Source organism: Myotis lucifugus, unplaced genomic scaffold (assembly GCF_000147115.1).
Source record: "Myotis lucifugus unplaced genomic scaffold, Myoluc2.0 scaffold_36, whole genome shotgun sequence".
NCBI lineage: Eukaryota > Metazoa > Chordata > Mammalia > Chiroptera > Vespertilionidae > Myotis > Myotis lucifugus.
The window spans coordinates 4,777,593-4,793,376 of record NW_005871084.1 but is presented as its reverse complement, the minus strand read 5'-3'; the positions used below and the strand labels follow the sequence as shown (position 1 = coordinate 4,793,376).

General features: G+C 40.6%; 1 protein-coding gene across 1 annotated transcript in view; it reads right to left on the bottom strand.

Annotated features, from left to right (window-relative positions):
* The window catches only part of CDH20 (cadherin 20), a 199,324-nt gene that overhangs the window by 5,300 nt on the left and 178,240 nt on the right, over positions 1-15,784 (bottom strand). Inside the window, exons 9-11 of the mRNA XM_014454426.2 lie at positions 11,258-11,379; positions 6,105-6,222; positions 1,679-1,930 (exon numbers count right to left, since the gene is read on the bottom strand). Coding sequence (XP_014309912.1) covers positions 1,679-1,930; positions 6,105-6,222; positions 11,258-11,379 — 492 coding nt within the window. The remainder of the gene's footprint in view (positions 1-1,678; positions 1,931-6,104; positions 6,223-11,257; positions 11,380-15,784) is intronic.

The window sequence follows — 15,784 nt, the reverse complement described above, 5'->3', positions numbered from 1 at the left end:
CTCTGCTCAGTTTAGCACCGGACAGTATATTTATTCTGTATAATTCAAAGACAAGACATAATGGATTTGGGAGGCACAATAAATTGACCTTGCACACCACTTTTAATTTGAGAGCCTCTCCACATCAGCCTCTTCAAATCATTCTTTCTTTAATGATGGCACCTCTATCTTTGTGGGCCAGTGTGAACTTAAAATGTAGACATTTTCCAAAGATAGAACTAAGGACAGCCTGGAAATTTCTCCTGAGTCAGTTTCATGAAAGGCCTCTTGTAGGTTATGTTGTTATGCACTCAAGGGCTCCCAATGCCACCTTATGGACACTTGGGGAATTGAAGGAAAGTTTTATTTGTCAATACCAACAAGTACCAGAAACATGACAATTCTCAGGGCTCCAAGGACTTAAAAAGGTTACTTATTTATAGACTTCTCACTTCATGTAGCACTGAACTGAAACAAAATTAAACCGCATGTTGTATTTTAAAATGCTTTTTTTTTTGAGATGCATATTTCACAGACCTACCTAAAATTCAGTCAAGTGTTAATATTTTGCTGTTAGGCCCTTCTTTCTTTGGTCTGAGTGAGTCTCTTGGTGTCAAGGTAAACCTGGGTTCAAGGGGTTATGTGGGTATCTGCATATCTATCCTAATTTAAATCCCCAGGGCTTTATTGTTTCTCTCACAGAATGCTAGGAATTCTTTCATAGTGGGTAATATTACTATCTAATAGTCTGCTTTTCTTTAAGCAAAATATGTATGCTATGAACTCAATCAGAAGAGTTGGGGTACATGTGTAGATATTTTCTTGGTTTCAGTAATTGGTTTGGGTGTTTCATTTCTTGTGTTTGAGTGTGGAGTTAAAAAACAATTAATGAATGGCCTTATGTACAGGGGAGCTGGCTATCTGCCTTGCAGTATGCCTTGAGATGAGTAAGAAAGGATCCTTTACCCCAACAGTGCTCACCCACTGGCCTGTCAACACATCTTTTTATTTCACCAGCAGTCACTGCTCCTTATTAGATGACCTCAGTGCCTAGGAAGCTTATTTTCCCAGATATCCATGTGGTTTCACTCTTATTTTTTTTCAGATCTCTGTTTAAAGGTCTCCTTAATGGTAGGCCTTCCCTCATCATCCCGTCTCCTATTCCCTCAGGACACCCTGTCCCTCTACCCTTCTCTGTAACACTTACCATCTCCAGAATCTGAGATGAACTAGGAGAAGATGCACAGTGTAGGTCCTGCCTGAGTTTCAATCCTGGCTCTGTGATATTTGGCCTTGGGCCTATCACTACCAATTTATGATTTAGCTAGTACTTATACAAAATGAAAGGGTTAGAAGAGGTGATCATCATATCCTGCCCCAAATAGTCATTTTGGTTCTGTGATGTCAGAATGAACTGCTTTGTTCTGAAGTAAACTCTGTGAGGGCTGGGACATATCTGTCTTATTAATCCCAGCACTTAGAATAGTGCCCTGGCCTATAGAAGACGCTTAGTAAATAAGTCCCTGGCCCCTAGGAAAGGGCTGTCTTCAATTTCTTTACTTTTTCTCAGCCTTACTCTGCCACCTTTTCAGTAAGCATGGTCCGGAAAACCAGTTCTGAATAGCTGTGCTAGGACAATAACTGAGTGATATCTAAGTGAGCATTTGCAGGACCCACAGAATGGAAGGGAGCCACTTACCTAAGAGGACAAAGATGCAGCCCAGAATGGCGATGAGGGCACCCCGGCTCAGAGTGACTGGGAGCAGGTAGGCCTCGGGGCTGCAGGACAGGACGTGGCCATTGTCATCACAGCTGCACACCTGGATAGTCAGTGTGCCCGTGCTGCTGAGCACAGGCTGCCCGTTGTCCGATATCAGGATCGGCAGGTAAAAGATGCTCTGTTCCTGCTGCCGGAAGCCAGACCTCCTGGTTAGGATGCGGGCAGTGTTATCTGAGGAAGACAGGGATTCCAGGATTAGAGGAGAGGGAAATGAGGGCAGAAGAAAGGGGAAGAACCAAGAAGTGGATTAGTCTCTTGGATTGAGGAAAGTGAAGGGAAGGAACAGGTGTGGGAAGGAAAGGTTGGTCAGACATTCCCTGCAGGCTGTCTGCTATAGCTTTATCTGGATCAGCATTTGGATGCAGAAACCAAGATTTTTGCTTGTTTCTAGGCAAAACCTCAAGGCCTAGGAGAGAAAAAACCCTTTTTGAGATTATGTCTTGCCCTTTGTGACATAAAATGCCCAGGGTGAACTGTCAGGCTTCAGATCTAACTGAAATGTCCTTGGGAAAACTTGACAGAAATGAACAATCACTAGTGACTCCTGCTCCTCACCACCTCTCCAAGGCCTGGTGCTGCTTTGAGCCTCCAGGAAAAGAATGCTGAGGCACCCACATGGCTGGGGGCAGATCGCTTATTTTTGCTACTTTGGCTGGAATTTATGTCTTTTGCTGTTTTCTTTTATGCCTCTGAAATGCAGTCACCAACTCTCCTGTGCTTTCTGAAGAACCTATTCATTTAGAAAAGCTTTTTTTGAAATCCCCTAATCATAGGACACACACTGTTATTTCCCCCTACTTGCTGGTCTAAGTTTAAATAGTTAATGTGATCATTCCTGATCAAGCAGTACTAGGTTTTCTCTCCCTCCAGTTTTAAAAGGGATTAGCAGAATTACTTGCATTTCCACAAAGCTGGTGTGTGTGTGTGTGTGTGTGTGTGTGTGTGTGTGTGTATGTGTGTGTGTTTATTATATTTGCCTAATGTGATGTATTGGGTTATGATCTTTTGTTTTTTTTAAATCTGTGTTTTCAAGTTTCCCCGAGTGGGTTTGAATTGTAAATCAGATATATTTTTGCAAAGCTCAGATAATTTTCAGTAGAGGAAATGATTGAGTGATGGGTATGACATAACAAGCAATGATTCTCAAAGCTAATATCAACATGGAAGGTCCTCTAGATGTGTTTCATACTTACAGGAAAGAGTCAAGAACTTCACAAAAAATTCTAAGAGTCTACCCAAAGTAAACATTATTAATATCAATACCAATATTTTTGGTTCTTCCCTTCTTGGACATAATAAAGGGTTGTAGTTTTCTACACTTTGAATTTGGTCATATTTAGATGATGAAAAAAATGAGTAAAAAGTCATTCATGTCCCTTCCAGGCAGAAACGTGTAACAGCTGGTATGTGTTTCTCTGTGCTTTGCCTTGCTGTGGCCTTATGAAATAATGTTTGAGATGGAGATCCCGGCAGCCTGGGACACTGAGCTGCACATGGACAGCATTCTTGGTCATTGAGACCCTTAGTCATCTCCATGTGAGCAAATTAACTCTAGTTATGTTAAGTCATAGAAATTTTGGTGTCATTTGTTCCTACAGCATAACCTACCTTAGCCTATACTGACTAATATGTTCCCTCTTGATAGACTTTTCCACTTTCTCCTCCCCTTGCTTTTTCAAGTAGCAGCTATTGTTCATGGAGTGCTTATGTGTCAGGTAGTTTGACTTTACATGAAGCATCTCATTTAATCTTCACAACAAGTTGGTGATAATTTCACCCTTTTACAGTGAAAGAGTTAAGGCTTAGAGGTAATTTGATCAATGTCACTAACTTAGTAGCAGAGGTGAAATTTGAACTCTGTTCTCTCTTCAAATTTACACCCCTTCAATTGTGCCATGTAAAAGCTTATTTAGTTCAGTGACATTAGCTGAAAATCCTTCAGTTAATTGAAATCTCTTCCTGTGTTGGTACAGGCCTTTCCTCTTATTTCCAGGTAAAGATAGCAACTGTTTGCCAATCTGAGGATTATATTCTTATTTCCACATATCACATAACCCACCCCCTTTTCTGTTTTTCTGATTTAATTGTTAAATACTGTTAAATTCTGTTTCACAGCTTTAATTTTTTTTTTCAGAAACCAAGTTTTTCTAAAGCAAAAGTCTTTTTTATTTTTCAGTTTAATTGAGTCTGGGTCATAAGAAAGCCTGACCAGAGCTGAATTTTTTTAAAGTGTTATAGCATACTTACTAGACATTATGTGTTTATTCATCTCAGAATAAGTTAAGATGAAAAAAAAATCAGATCATCACATTGTTGAGTCTAGTCCTGGAAGGGGTCTGGGATATAACAGCCACTTGTAGAATTTTTGTTGAATATGATAACTAGGGCTTTAGTAACCCATTTGGGAAAAGTATTTGTTTCCAAGATGGCACAAATCTTTGTGTGTGTGTGTGGCTAAAACAGGTCCCAGCGTCCAGTCCCAATCTTAATATTTTGGGACATTTGGTTTCTTTCCTTATATACCAAATGAGATAGTGAGAATCAGGATTAGGAACTTCCTTCAAACCTTGCAACATTTTTATGAATATCAAATAAAGCAGAGTATGGGAAATGCATTTGAGATGGCAAAGTACTATATACACACAATACTTTCCATAATGCTTTGGGAATTAAAAAAAGTAAGGCTTTATTTGAGATAGTGTTCTATCTCAAAAAAGGCATATCATGTTTTGGGCAGGGGTGTTGGGGGCTTACCAATAGCTCTACCATGTCAGATGTTGGTCAGTTTTTTAATGAGCCTCAGTAAAGGATACTTGTGGGGTAAATTGTCATGAGGATATTAAAAGTTTATTCTTTCTATTGAAGATGTGCTTTCATTTTGGAAAACCTTTCAAGAGATGAGTAATTTCTTTTTATAGTCATCATGTTCTGGTGGGCTATCTTTTTAAGGTATTGGCTCCATTAATTGGTACCCAAAGTAATCTTTAAAAAATATGCAGCATTTTGCTGCACATTGTGTCTATATTGATTCTGACAAATACCAGAGTGAAAGAACAGAGTAACACAGTGGAAAATTTGAAGAAACAGTATAATGTGTTATTCCCCCCCTAGAGTTTCCACTGTGAAACCAATCCTGAAGGAGCTGAACCACTTTCCGCAGGAAGGGTTTTCCTATAAATCACATAAATGAATAGTTCAAAATTTGACCCCGTGAAAATATCAGGATATTTAATTGTACTAGTTCTGTTGTTACAATTTATATGATCTTTCCTTCTAGAATAGCATAGTGATTTTATGATAACATGTAGAAGGTTAAAGGGATGACTTGGAAGGATGCTTTCCATTAGAAGAACACAGGTTTGATGTTCTCAACTTTAATAACAGAATATCACATGGGGTGAAATTAATGCTTTAAGTCTCAAATAATTGATGTTTGAGAATAAGACCAGGCATGCCTAATCATTTGTTACCTTTGTTTAGATTGTTATAAAGTGCCAATTTATATTTTAGGATTGGAATGAAAATGAGGTGACTGCAGACCTCCCTCCTCAAGGTCAGACAACTAGTTGGTAGCAGAGTTAGTAACAGAAGGGGTTCACTTGGCAGATTTAAATTATGTTTTCATTTTCTCTGCCTTTCTTTGAAAATTATCTGGCTAAAGAACAGAAGTCCCTCATTTTCTCATCTGTGCCCAGTGCAGAGTGTGCTGGGACTCTGAACCCCTTAGCTCATCTGATGCTTATTGTAGAAGAATGTCTGGAATTCTATTCCCACAAAGCTGTAGTGGGGAGTGTTTTCCGGAAAAGGGAAGCCTTGGCTGTGTCTCCCTAAAGTAATAAAGTTGTTTTAATGCCAGAACTACTCTGTGACCTCATGTTTGCCCTTTGCTATCTCTGTTACTTAGCCTTTGCCTCCCTTTTATTCTGGGAGCTTTTTACTGTTTCTCCCTTTGATCCTTGCTGAGAAATGTTCCCTCAGGTTTTTCTCTTTATCTTATTCAGTTTCTATCATCTTTTTCAGATTCTCCCCATAGTCATAGGACATATAAACACGGCTGTTATATGTGGGGATGAAGGAAGGCTGTGTGTCTTGCACAGTGTCTGGGGCTGAGCCAGCACTCAAGTGTTTGTAATCTGACTGAATGAAAGTTTCAGATTCTTTGTCTTTTATGTTCTGAAAACAAAACAAAACAAAACAAAAAAAACTTGAAAGACACTACACTTCAGCATTACTGTCTTCCCTGCTATTAAAGAGCAGGGGGGTTTGACACTGTTTTTATGGTCTAACCCCAAGTGTCCAGCCCAAGCTGTAGAAAGCATTGGTAGCCATCTATCCACCTAATTACCTTGGTTGTCCCTTATGGTGAAGTTGGGGTTGTTAGCAGCCTCAGGAGCCAAGCTGTAGTAGAAGTGCTGACCAGTGTGTGGGTCATCATGGTCCACTGCACTCACTGTCTGGATCAGCTGAGGGAGAGACATGAACTCAGGTGAGTTGGAGCCAAAGAAAAAGCTTCAGTGCCCAGTGATATCTCAAACCCTGAAATCCAACAGCAGATTATTTTACCTAATGAGAAGGATATTCTAAAACTTACCTGGAAAATCTTCAAAACTCAGGATTTATTGTTGGGCCTGAGTACATTACCATCTCAGGGTGAATGTTACCTCAGTACCTCAGATGTTAGACATCGACATAACATATTCTCATACCAAGGCCAGCCATTTTTAGACAGTCTAAATAGAAGATGTTGAGTAAATGAACTCTGGAATGTTAAAAGGTTCTGCTTGTCTCCCAGTTTTTCATCCTCTCACCCCACTGACTTAACCCCATTTTGGGGTTAATATTTCAGGGTCAAGTTGTTATCTTTGAGAGATTCTTATTTAAAAGTGACCAATACCTAGAAGGGAAGTAAACATAAACATAAACATTGGCTATGTCAGATTAATGTGTCATAGGGCAATCACTCTTTGGTGGTAGGAAGGGAAGCTGACAAGGTTTAGACCTCCAGTGTGGGATATATATAGAATAGATTAGACTCAGAAGCAAATCTTGGGGCTGAGAAGAGGAAGAGGTGGAGAGGCTTCCTCTGGAGTTCTTTGGCCAAAACTTTGTCTTTTCCACAATGCTTTTCAAAGTAGTAAGTTGCTTTACGAAGACCATGATGAAAAAGCTATTCAGAAAGCAGTGTGAAATGCACAGTTGAACCATTGGCGGGCTGGCTTGGGGGGATATAGGAAGGGTGTTGAATGGGTGGTCTCCTTCCTATGTGTTTGCTTCTCTATCAACCAATAGAAAAGACTCCTCCTACCCCACATGGGCCTGATCCTGTAGACATGATGTTCCTGCTCTTAAAAGCCAGCAGTGTTTCTGCCAGGATAGAAACCAGAACAGCAAAGGTCAGCCGGGGCCAGGTGGGCTTGCTTAGTCTTCATTTCTTCAGCTGTAAGTTAAGGGAGCAAGTGCTACCCTCATAGTAGGCTGAAGTTTAAATAACAGGGAAGCTCCAGCAAGGGGACTTTTTGTGGACAATGTGCTGCTCAGATTTCCTTTCAGTGAAGGACTTGGTGCCCCAGGCTTCACCTGTCTGTCTCTTTGGGGACTGTCTCAGTTCCTGAGAGCCACCTATCCCTGATCACCACAATCTTCTAGGGCAGTGGTTGGCAAACTGCGGCTCGGCAAACCGTGGCTCACGAGCCACATGTGGCTCTTTGGCCCCTTGAGTGTGGCTCTTCCACAAAATACCGGCTCTTCCACAAAATACTGACTTCTGCGCATGGGCCACGAAGTTTCAATCGCACTGTACGTGCACGCCCCCACGTGATATTTTGTGGAAGAGCCACACTGAAGGGCCCAAAGAGCCGCATGTAGCTCGCGAGCCGTGGTTTGCCGACCACGGTTAGGGGACTCCACATCCAGTGACTGATGCAATAGTAGAAAGGCCTGACCAACCCATCTCAACTTGGGAAAACTCTAGAGCTAAAGCAACATGAAGTCATTCAAGGCTGTCAGTGGGTCTGCATTGCAACTGGACCTCTCCTTTTGCCAAGTCCTGCCAAAGACCTTCCCTTCCACAGGCTTTGGCCCAGGGGCATTCCTTAAAAAGCATTTTATACTAAAACACAGTCTCAGTATATGCCTTCTGGTGAATCCAACTGGTAACTGGCCTCCGTTGAATCTACAAATTGGGGGAATGTTGCTGCAATAAAGGAGAGGTGTCATGAGAGTACTAAAGATAAACTTGCCCCACAGTCTAGCCTGGTATCAGTGCTGCTCACATACACAGGTCACCCTATTGCCCCATCCTTGCCCAGACAAATCCTGTACATTCCATCTTGTCTATAGTGCCAAACATATAAAGACATATAACATATTTGTTGATGCATGTTATAAATAGGTGATTATGTATCTTGGTAAATGTAGTTGGAATGTCATTTCAGAACATCATATATATATATATATATATATATATATTGATGAGATGGGGGCCTGAGGCATAGGACTGATTGATTACAGGGCTTTAAAGAGTAAGTGAGCAAAGACACTGCCTCACTGAATGTGAGGAGCATCATGGCCTGCTCTCCTGCCCTCCACTCTCCATGCAATATTCCGCTCAGCAGGTTTCATTCTGCCCTCAGCCCTCACCAAGTATGTCATCTGATTTCTTCATGGGCTTCCTTCATGGCTGCTCACTAAGAGGAAAGCACATATCCCAACTTGGCAGATGCAGACCTGATGACAGTGTCCAAGTCTAACTCAAGGAGGCCGATTCTTTATAAACCAAACATACCTCCTGGCCTGTGTGCTTTCAAAATTCTTCAAAATATGTCCCAGGGTTTTCATTATTTTGGGCTAAAGATGACAGATATGACAGATTTGTGGCTCATCACCTGAATTTTAAGTCACAGATTAACTGTGCTTCAAAGGACTTTATAATAGACCATTAAAAGCTATGTTTAGAGTTGTAGAAAGGGATATGTGTTTGTGTGCTAAAATGAGAGAAGTGGTTAAAGTGCTATTAACCTGTCAGAATGCAACTTCTATTCTGAAGCCCTTAAAGAAAGGAATGTTTCATTTTTGGAAGGAGAGGGGTGTAATTTACTATGCTACTTATCATTGTCTTTTATTATAGATAGAGGCCTGGTGTACAAAAATTTGTGCACTCGCGGGGGGGAGAGGGGGGAGGTCCCTCAGCCCGGCCTGTGCCCTCTTGCAGTCTGGGACCTCTCGGGGGATGTCCACCTGCTGGCTTAGACCCGCTCCCCGGGGGATCGGGCCTAAGTGGGCAGTCAGGCATCCCTCTGGCAGCCCGGGAGCCCTCAGGGGATGTCCACTTGCTAGCGGGGAGCAGGCCTAAGCTGCAGTCGGACATCCTTAGCGCTGCTGAGGAGGCGGGAGAGGCTCCCGCCACCACCACTGTGCTGGCAGCCATCAGCCTGGCTTGTGGCTGAGCAGAGCTTCCCCTGTGGGAGCGCACTGACCACCAGGGGGCAGCTCCTGCATTGAGCATCTGCCCCCTGGTGGTCAGTGTGTGTCATAGTGACCAGTCATTCCCAGTAGTTCTGCTGTTAGGGTCAATTTGCATGTTACCCTTTTATTATATAGGATTAAGAATTAGCCTCTTGAGCCCTAGCTGATTTGGCTCAGTGGATAGAGCATCGGCCTGTGGACTAAAAGGTCCCAGGTTTGATTCTGGCCAAGGGCACATGCCCAGGTTGCGGGCTCGATCCCCAGTAGGGGGTGTGCAGGAGGCAGCCCATCAATGATTCTCTCTCATCATTGATGTTTCTATCTGTCTCTCCCTCTCTCTTCCTCTCTGAAATCAATAAATTATAAAAAAAAAAGAATTAACCTCTTGTCATATTGTAACTTAAAGTATTATACATTTGTCATATTATAGTATAATCTTACCATATAAGATTTTGTACATTATGTTTTTATAATAAATTATAAAACAAAACTTATTAACATAAAGACCCAGACTCCCTCACTCAAAACCCATCTGCACATAGTAACTATTGTTATTTTTGTATCTTGTCTATCAATCTTTATTCATAACAGACATAATTTTACATAACTTCAAGGATGTATATGTAGTCTTTATACCTCCTTTCTTATAATAATATGGATCATTTGTTATGCTATAAAGTCTTCATTGTAACTTTTATTAGTCCCATAATATTTCTGGTCTTTTTAGACCAGAAATTCAATACGTGTGGAAGTAGAATTATCCTAGACTTGTTGAAAAAATTTCAGAAGTGCTATAGATCATGGACACAGAATCAATGGATGAAATAATTTAGATAAAATTAACTATAGGACACATTTTCCCCCCTGGGGTATGGAAATCACTTTTTGCTCTTAGTAGAATGGTAGAGATGTGAGTCAGTCTTTGGTGAGGTTAGGAAGCTAATATAAACTTTGGTTGTACAGATATAGTATCTCTTTGCCACAGGATGCTGGAGGTGATGATGCAGGAAAAAAAGAAGTGAAAACAAAAACTGCATTACAGTTGAAAGTCCTGAATTGCCAAAGTATGAATTATCTTATCACATGCATGTCACAAACTTTCATTCTGAAACTATCCTGACCCGTTTTTACCCCACCATCAGAATCCATAGGGCCACAGAATGTCCTCCACAGGGAAATAGGACTATTAGGGAATCTGTTGGATCATAGGTAGAGGAGGAAAGCATCTTACAAAGCAGGAGCAGAAGGGGGAGATGGCCTATGATCTGAGGTATGGAGGGATGGGTTCAGGTGGGCGACTCCGCTACACATAAATTAATACCTGACCACTCTAAGCAGAGTTTCATATGTTTCTCAGCTACACCACTTGGAGTTTGATCAACAAAATATTAATGTAGGTTTAAAAGCAGGTTTAAAAGTACACAATTTTCCCCTAAAGTTATTTCAAAGAAGTAGAAATTTGCCTATTCGGATAAATTTTATCTCAAAATTTACCCAACATGAACAGTGCTAACAAAATGAGTGTTTTAATTGAGGGAGGAGAGGGAATAGATAATTCTAGGTCACAAAGCATTCTGAAAATCTGGCAGGCAACCCCGAAACAAGGGTACCTGTTGCTAGAAGTTAAGAAATGGGGTGGGAGGATATAAAAAATACGATTTTCCTACTGTAAACATTTTTAGGGATTAGTGCTAACCCGAGGAAAAGAGAAGACTCTTCTTTCTTCTGATTTTCATGGTCTCTCACTTCCAGGACCCAGAGCTCATGTTATTACAGTTGGTCTATACACTTCAGTTACAGCGTGGGTAGATAGCTTATCATAGGCTAGCCCATGAATCAAACCATCATCAAAGCAGTCTTTTGATCATAAAATGTAATGGAGACTCCAAATACAGTTGTCTTAACAAATCAAGTGTTGCAGCGTGATATATAGAAGTTGGGGGATCTGGAGTCTAAACTCGACAGCCGGTTTGGTTATCTGTAAGTCACTTCTACATTGGGGAGTGAACCAAGGTGCCTCACAGGCTGCCTTACCTGCCCCGATTTGGCATTCTCACAGACAAAGGCTTCGTAGAATCTGGGGAACTCTGGAGCATTGTCGTTCACATCTAAGACTTTGATTGTGACAGAAACACTTCCAACCTGGGAGGGATTGTCTAAAGAGAACACAAAGAAAACCAAAGGTAAATGTTAGTAGTGCAAGAAAGCACTTATTGCCAGTTAGGTATTTCCCTCCAGCCTGGTTTTTAAAGGAATGGATAAAGTACGTGGAAGAGATTGCATGTGTTACCCAGTAAGAGTGTGGCTAGAACACAAGCATGGACAGAGAGAGTGTATGTTTGAGAGAGTGTGTGGTATCAGGATGAGGGGAAGGGCCAGACTCGAGGGGAAGCAGGTACCACAAAATGAGTCTTTAAAAGGTTTTGAACCTCTTACTTGGCTCAGATATCAGGTTATGGAATTAAAGGAGGTCTGTTCTGTGTCTGGTCTTGGAAGTAGCCCATTTCTAATTGGAGGTATACTACGTGGCTTGGCTTTATGCCTGTGAAATTATCTATTTTTTGAATTATATTTCAGAAGATTTCAAGTTATTCACAGGAATACAGATAACACTACATGTTTATTTCTGCTTAGAGTCTAGGGGGATATTACAGGATCAAACACACCCCAAATCCATATCTTTGGCTGGGGCAGAAGAAGTTACTCATTGTCATTCATGGGAAATGTCTTTTTCATCTGTCTTTTGCTTGGCATTGCCACACAACGACAATTTCATGGCCCTAGTAGTTCCCCTCCTGTCTTTTTTTGTTTTGTTCACCACCCCAAGAAGACAAAATAGAAATTATAAGACACATAAATTATTCTTAGTAAATAACTTTATTAAATCTCAGAATGCCTTATTTTTCTGGTTCATTTTTTCTTTCTTAAAAATACTTATGCTTTACTGTGTTTCCCCCCTAAATATTTCTATTGCTTGACCAAAAATATGGACATATTTACAATTTTTAAATTAAACTGTAGAACTTTTTTATAATGAAAATTCCAGAGAAACACAAGGATAAATATGATCAACAGTCCTTATCAGACATATTCATTATTATGATACATGTAAAATTGCATATGTGTCCAAAAATGTGGACACAACACACACATACATACATACAGTAGTCATATGATATAAAAAAGTTGGATTCAGAACCTTAGTATTTTAGGTTAAGATTATCTTGTGTCATTGAAATATGCTTTGAGCCCAGGTATTAATATCTACATGGTAGTTTTATTTACTTTTATTTTTCTGAGGATAGGTTTTCATTGACTTTAGAGAGGAAGGGGGAGAGAGAGCGAAACAGAAAGAGAAACATTGATTGTCTCCTGTACGTGCCCTAACCAAGGATGGAACCCACAACTGGATATGTGCCCTGACCTGGGATTGAACCCGAAACCTTTGGTATACAGGACGATGCTCCAAATGACTTAGTGACTGAGCCACTTGGCCAGGGATAATTTCATTTTACTGTATGGTTGTACCATAATTTATTTAGTCAAACTATTATTAGATATTAAGATAATCCTAATTTTATTTTATTTTTTTATTTTTATTTTTTAAAATATATTTTATTGATTTTTTACAGAGAAGAAGGAAGAGGGACAGAGAGTTAGAAACATCGATGAGAGAGATCGATCAGCTGCCTCCTGCACGCCCCCCAGTGGGGATGTGCCCGCAACCAAGGTACATGCCCTTGACCGGAATCGAACCTGGGACCCTTGAGTCCGCAGGCCGATGCTCTATCCACTGAGCCAAACCGGTTCGGCGATAATCCTAATTTTAAATAATAATGTAGTAGACATTTCAATGTATAAATCTTTGTTGATATATATGATTATTCTCTTAAGATAATTATTAGAAGTAGAATTCTTGAGAAAAAGAGTACCAATTGCCTACTGGCATAGCTCAGTGGTTGAGCTTCGACCTGTGAACCAGGAGGTCAGGGTTTGATTCCTGGTCAGGGAACATGCCCAGGTTGCAGGCTCGATCCCTAGTAAGGGGGCATACAGGAGGCAGCCGATCAATGATTCTCTCTCATTATTGATGTCTCTACCTCTCTCTCCCTTTTCCTTCCTCTCTAAAATCAATAAGAATATACTAAAAAAAATTTCAAATATTTTAGAGAATCTTAATTCAAAAGATGAATTGCCAGACTTCCTTCCTGAATGGCTGTACATGCTTCTGCCAATGCATTAGGGTCTGCCATTTCCAAACCATCACTAGGTGCTATGAAAAAAAGTAAATGTAGTAGTAAATTATCTAGTTTTTGCTAAGTTTATAATAAACATGCTAATCTCAATTTTGTTTCTTTTCCATTCCATTTTTAAGTTTATGTTAATCTGCATTTTATTTTTAACACTAGTGGTCCGGTGCACGAAATTCGAGCACATTAAAAGGGAATTAATTAGAGGAAATATTTTAATATTACTATTTGCCCTTTCTCTATAATAGAAGTGTCAGAGATGAAAGAAAATTAGTAAAACGTATATGAAAATCTTCCTCCTGTCAGAGTCTGGGGTGCGCCACGGGACCCAGAGTCAAGTCCCCGCCCACCTGCGCGTGCCTTGAAATTGCGCGAGACCCAGACCCGGCCGGTCCCACCCTCATCAAGCCCTGCCGGGTGGGGGGTGCACCCTCAGGTCCCCCAGCCTGGCCCTGGGGTGGGAAGCATGGCCTGAGGTCTCCTGTCAAGCCTCGTCATGCCGGGGGTGGGGGTGAGCAGCCTGAGGTCCGCTGCCCTGGCCCAGTGCCACACAGCCTCAGGTCCCTGCTGATTGCTTGTTATGGCTCATTATGGAAAGATTCCCAGGTGATTCTAATGTGCAGCCAAGGTTGAGAACCACTGTGTTACAGGAACCCCACCTCCGCTGTAGGTGCAGCCGTCTTGTGACAGTGTGAGGGTTAATTTGCATATTATCTCTTTATTATATAGGATGTCTGAAATTCTTGTATGCATGTATGTGTATAATAAGGTTCATATGTTATAAAGGCTTCCTTTCATTCAGTAATAATATTTTCTATTTTTTGTGCATTACCAATCTTGTCAAAGACTGAAAGCCTCTTAGATTTTTCAGGAACTGTCCCTTTTCCTCATATGAATCTTGCTTCTCAGTTTAAGGATGCTGGTGGTTTTTTTTTTTTTACTGCTTTTACATGCTTTTTAAAAAAATGTATTTTTATTGATTTCAGAGAGGAAGGGAGAGGGAGAGAGAGAGAGAAACATCAGTGATGAGAGAGAATTATTGACCAGCTGACTCCTACATGCCCCCTACTGGGGATCAAGCATGCAACCCTGGCATGTGCCCTGATTGGGAATCGAACCATGACTTCCTGGCTCATAGGTCAGTGTACAACCACTGAGCCACACCAGTTGGGCTATGCCTTTTTTAAAAAAAAAAATCTCTAGCCAGGACTAGCTATACAGCAGATGCTGAATAAGTATTTGAACTAATTACATTCACTCACTTGTATGAACTATGATGATTTTTGTTTCTTCCTATAAATACTAGGTGTACTGGTTAATAATGGCAGATTTTGTAATCAAAGAAAACACGATAATTTCAAGAGAAACATCAGAAGTGCTTTATTCAAAGTATTGTCCATCGCTAGCTACATATTTCCCCCATCTTTCAGGTAATTGGTGGATACCTTCCCAATAGAACTTTTCTTGTTTTGAGGCAAACCATTCAGAGACCCAATTTTCCAATTCTTTGTACGTTTTGAAGTGCTGCTCAGAAAGTGTGTGTGCCATTGATCGGAACAAGTGGTAATCTGAAGGAGCAAAGTCTGGTGAATATGGCAGGTGGGTTAATACTTCCCATGCAAGATCTTTTAATGTGTCTTTAACTGGTTTTGAAGTGTGTGATGGTGCGTTATCATGAAGCAAAATTACTTTGCCGTGTCCTCTGGCACATTCTGGTCGTTTCACGATCAAAGCATGGTTCAAATTGATTATTTGTTGTTGGTAGTGATCAGTATTAACGGTTTTACCTGGTTTTAGAAGCTCATAATACACCACACCTTCCTGATCCTACCAAATGCAGAGCGTTGTCTTCTTTCCTTGCAGTCGATGTTGATGGTTGACATGGATCAACCATGATTTTGTGCAATTGGGATTCTCAAAATAAATCCACTTTTCATCGCCAGTCACAATTAGATGCAAAAAAGACTTTCTTTTGTGCTGTTGAAGCAACATTTTACTGATGACTTTTTGGTTTTCCATTTGTCTTTGGTTCAGTTGATGTGGCACCCATTTTCCTTCCTTTAAAATCTTTCCTGTTGCTTGTAAATGATCAGAAATTGTTTGCTGAGCAACGTTTAATCTTTCTGCAAGTTGTTTTTGAGTTTGACACGCATCTTCATCCACTAATGCTTGTAATTGTTGGTCTTCAAACTTTTTCGGTTGACCTGGACATTCTTTATCTTTCACATAGAAATCATCACTTTTAAAGTGTTTAAAACAGCATTCACAAGTATCTTGAGATGGAGCATGTTCACCATAAGCTTCCTGAAGT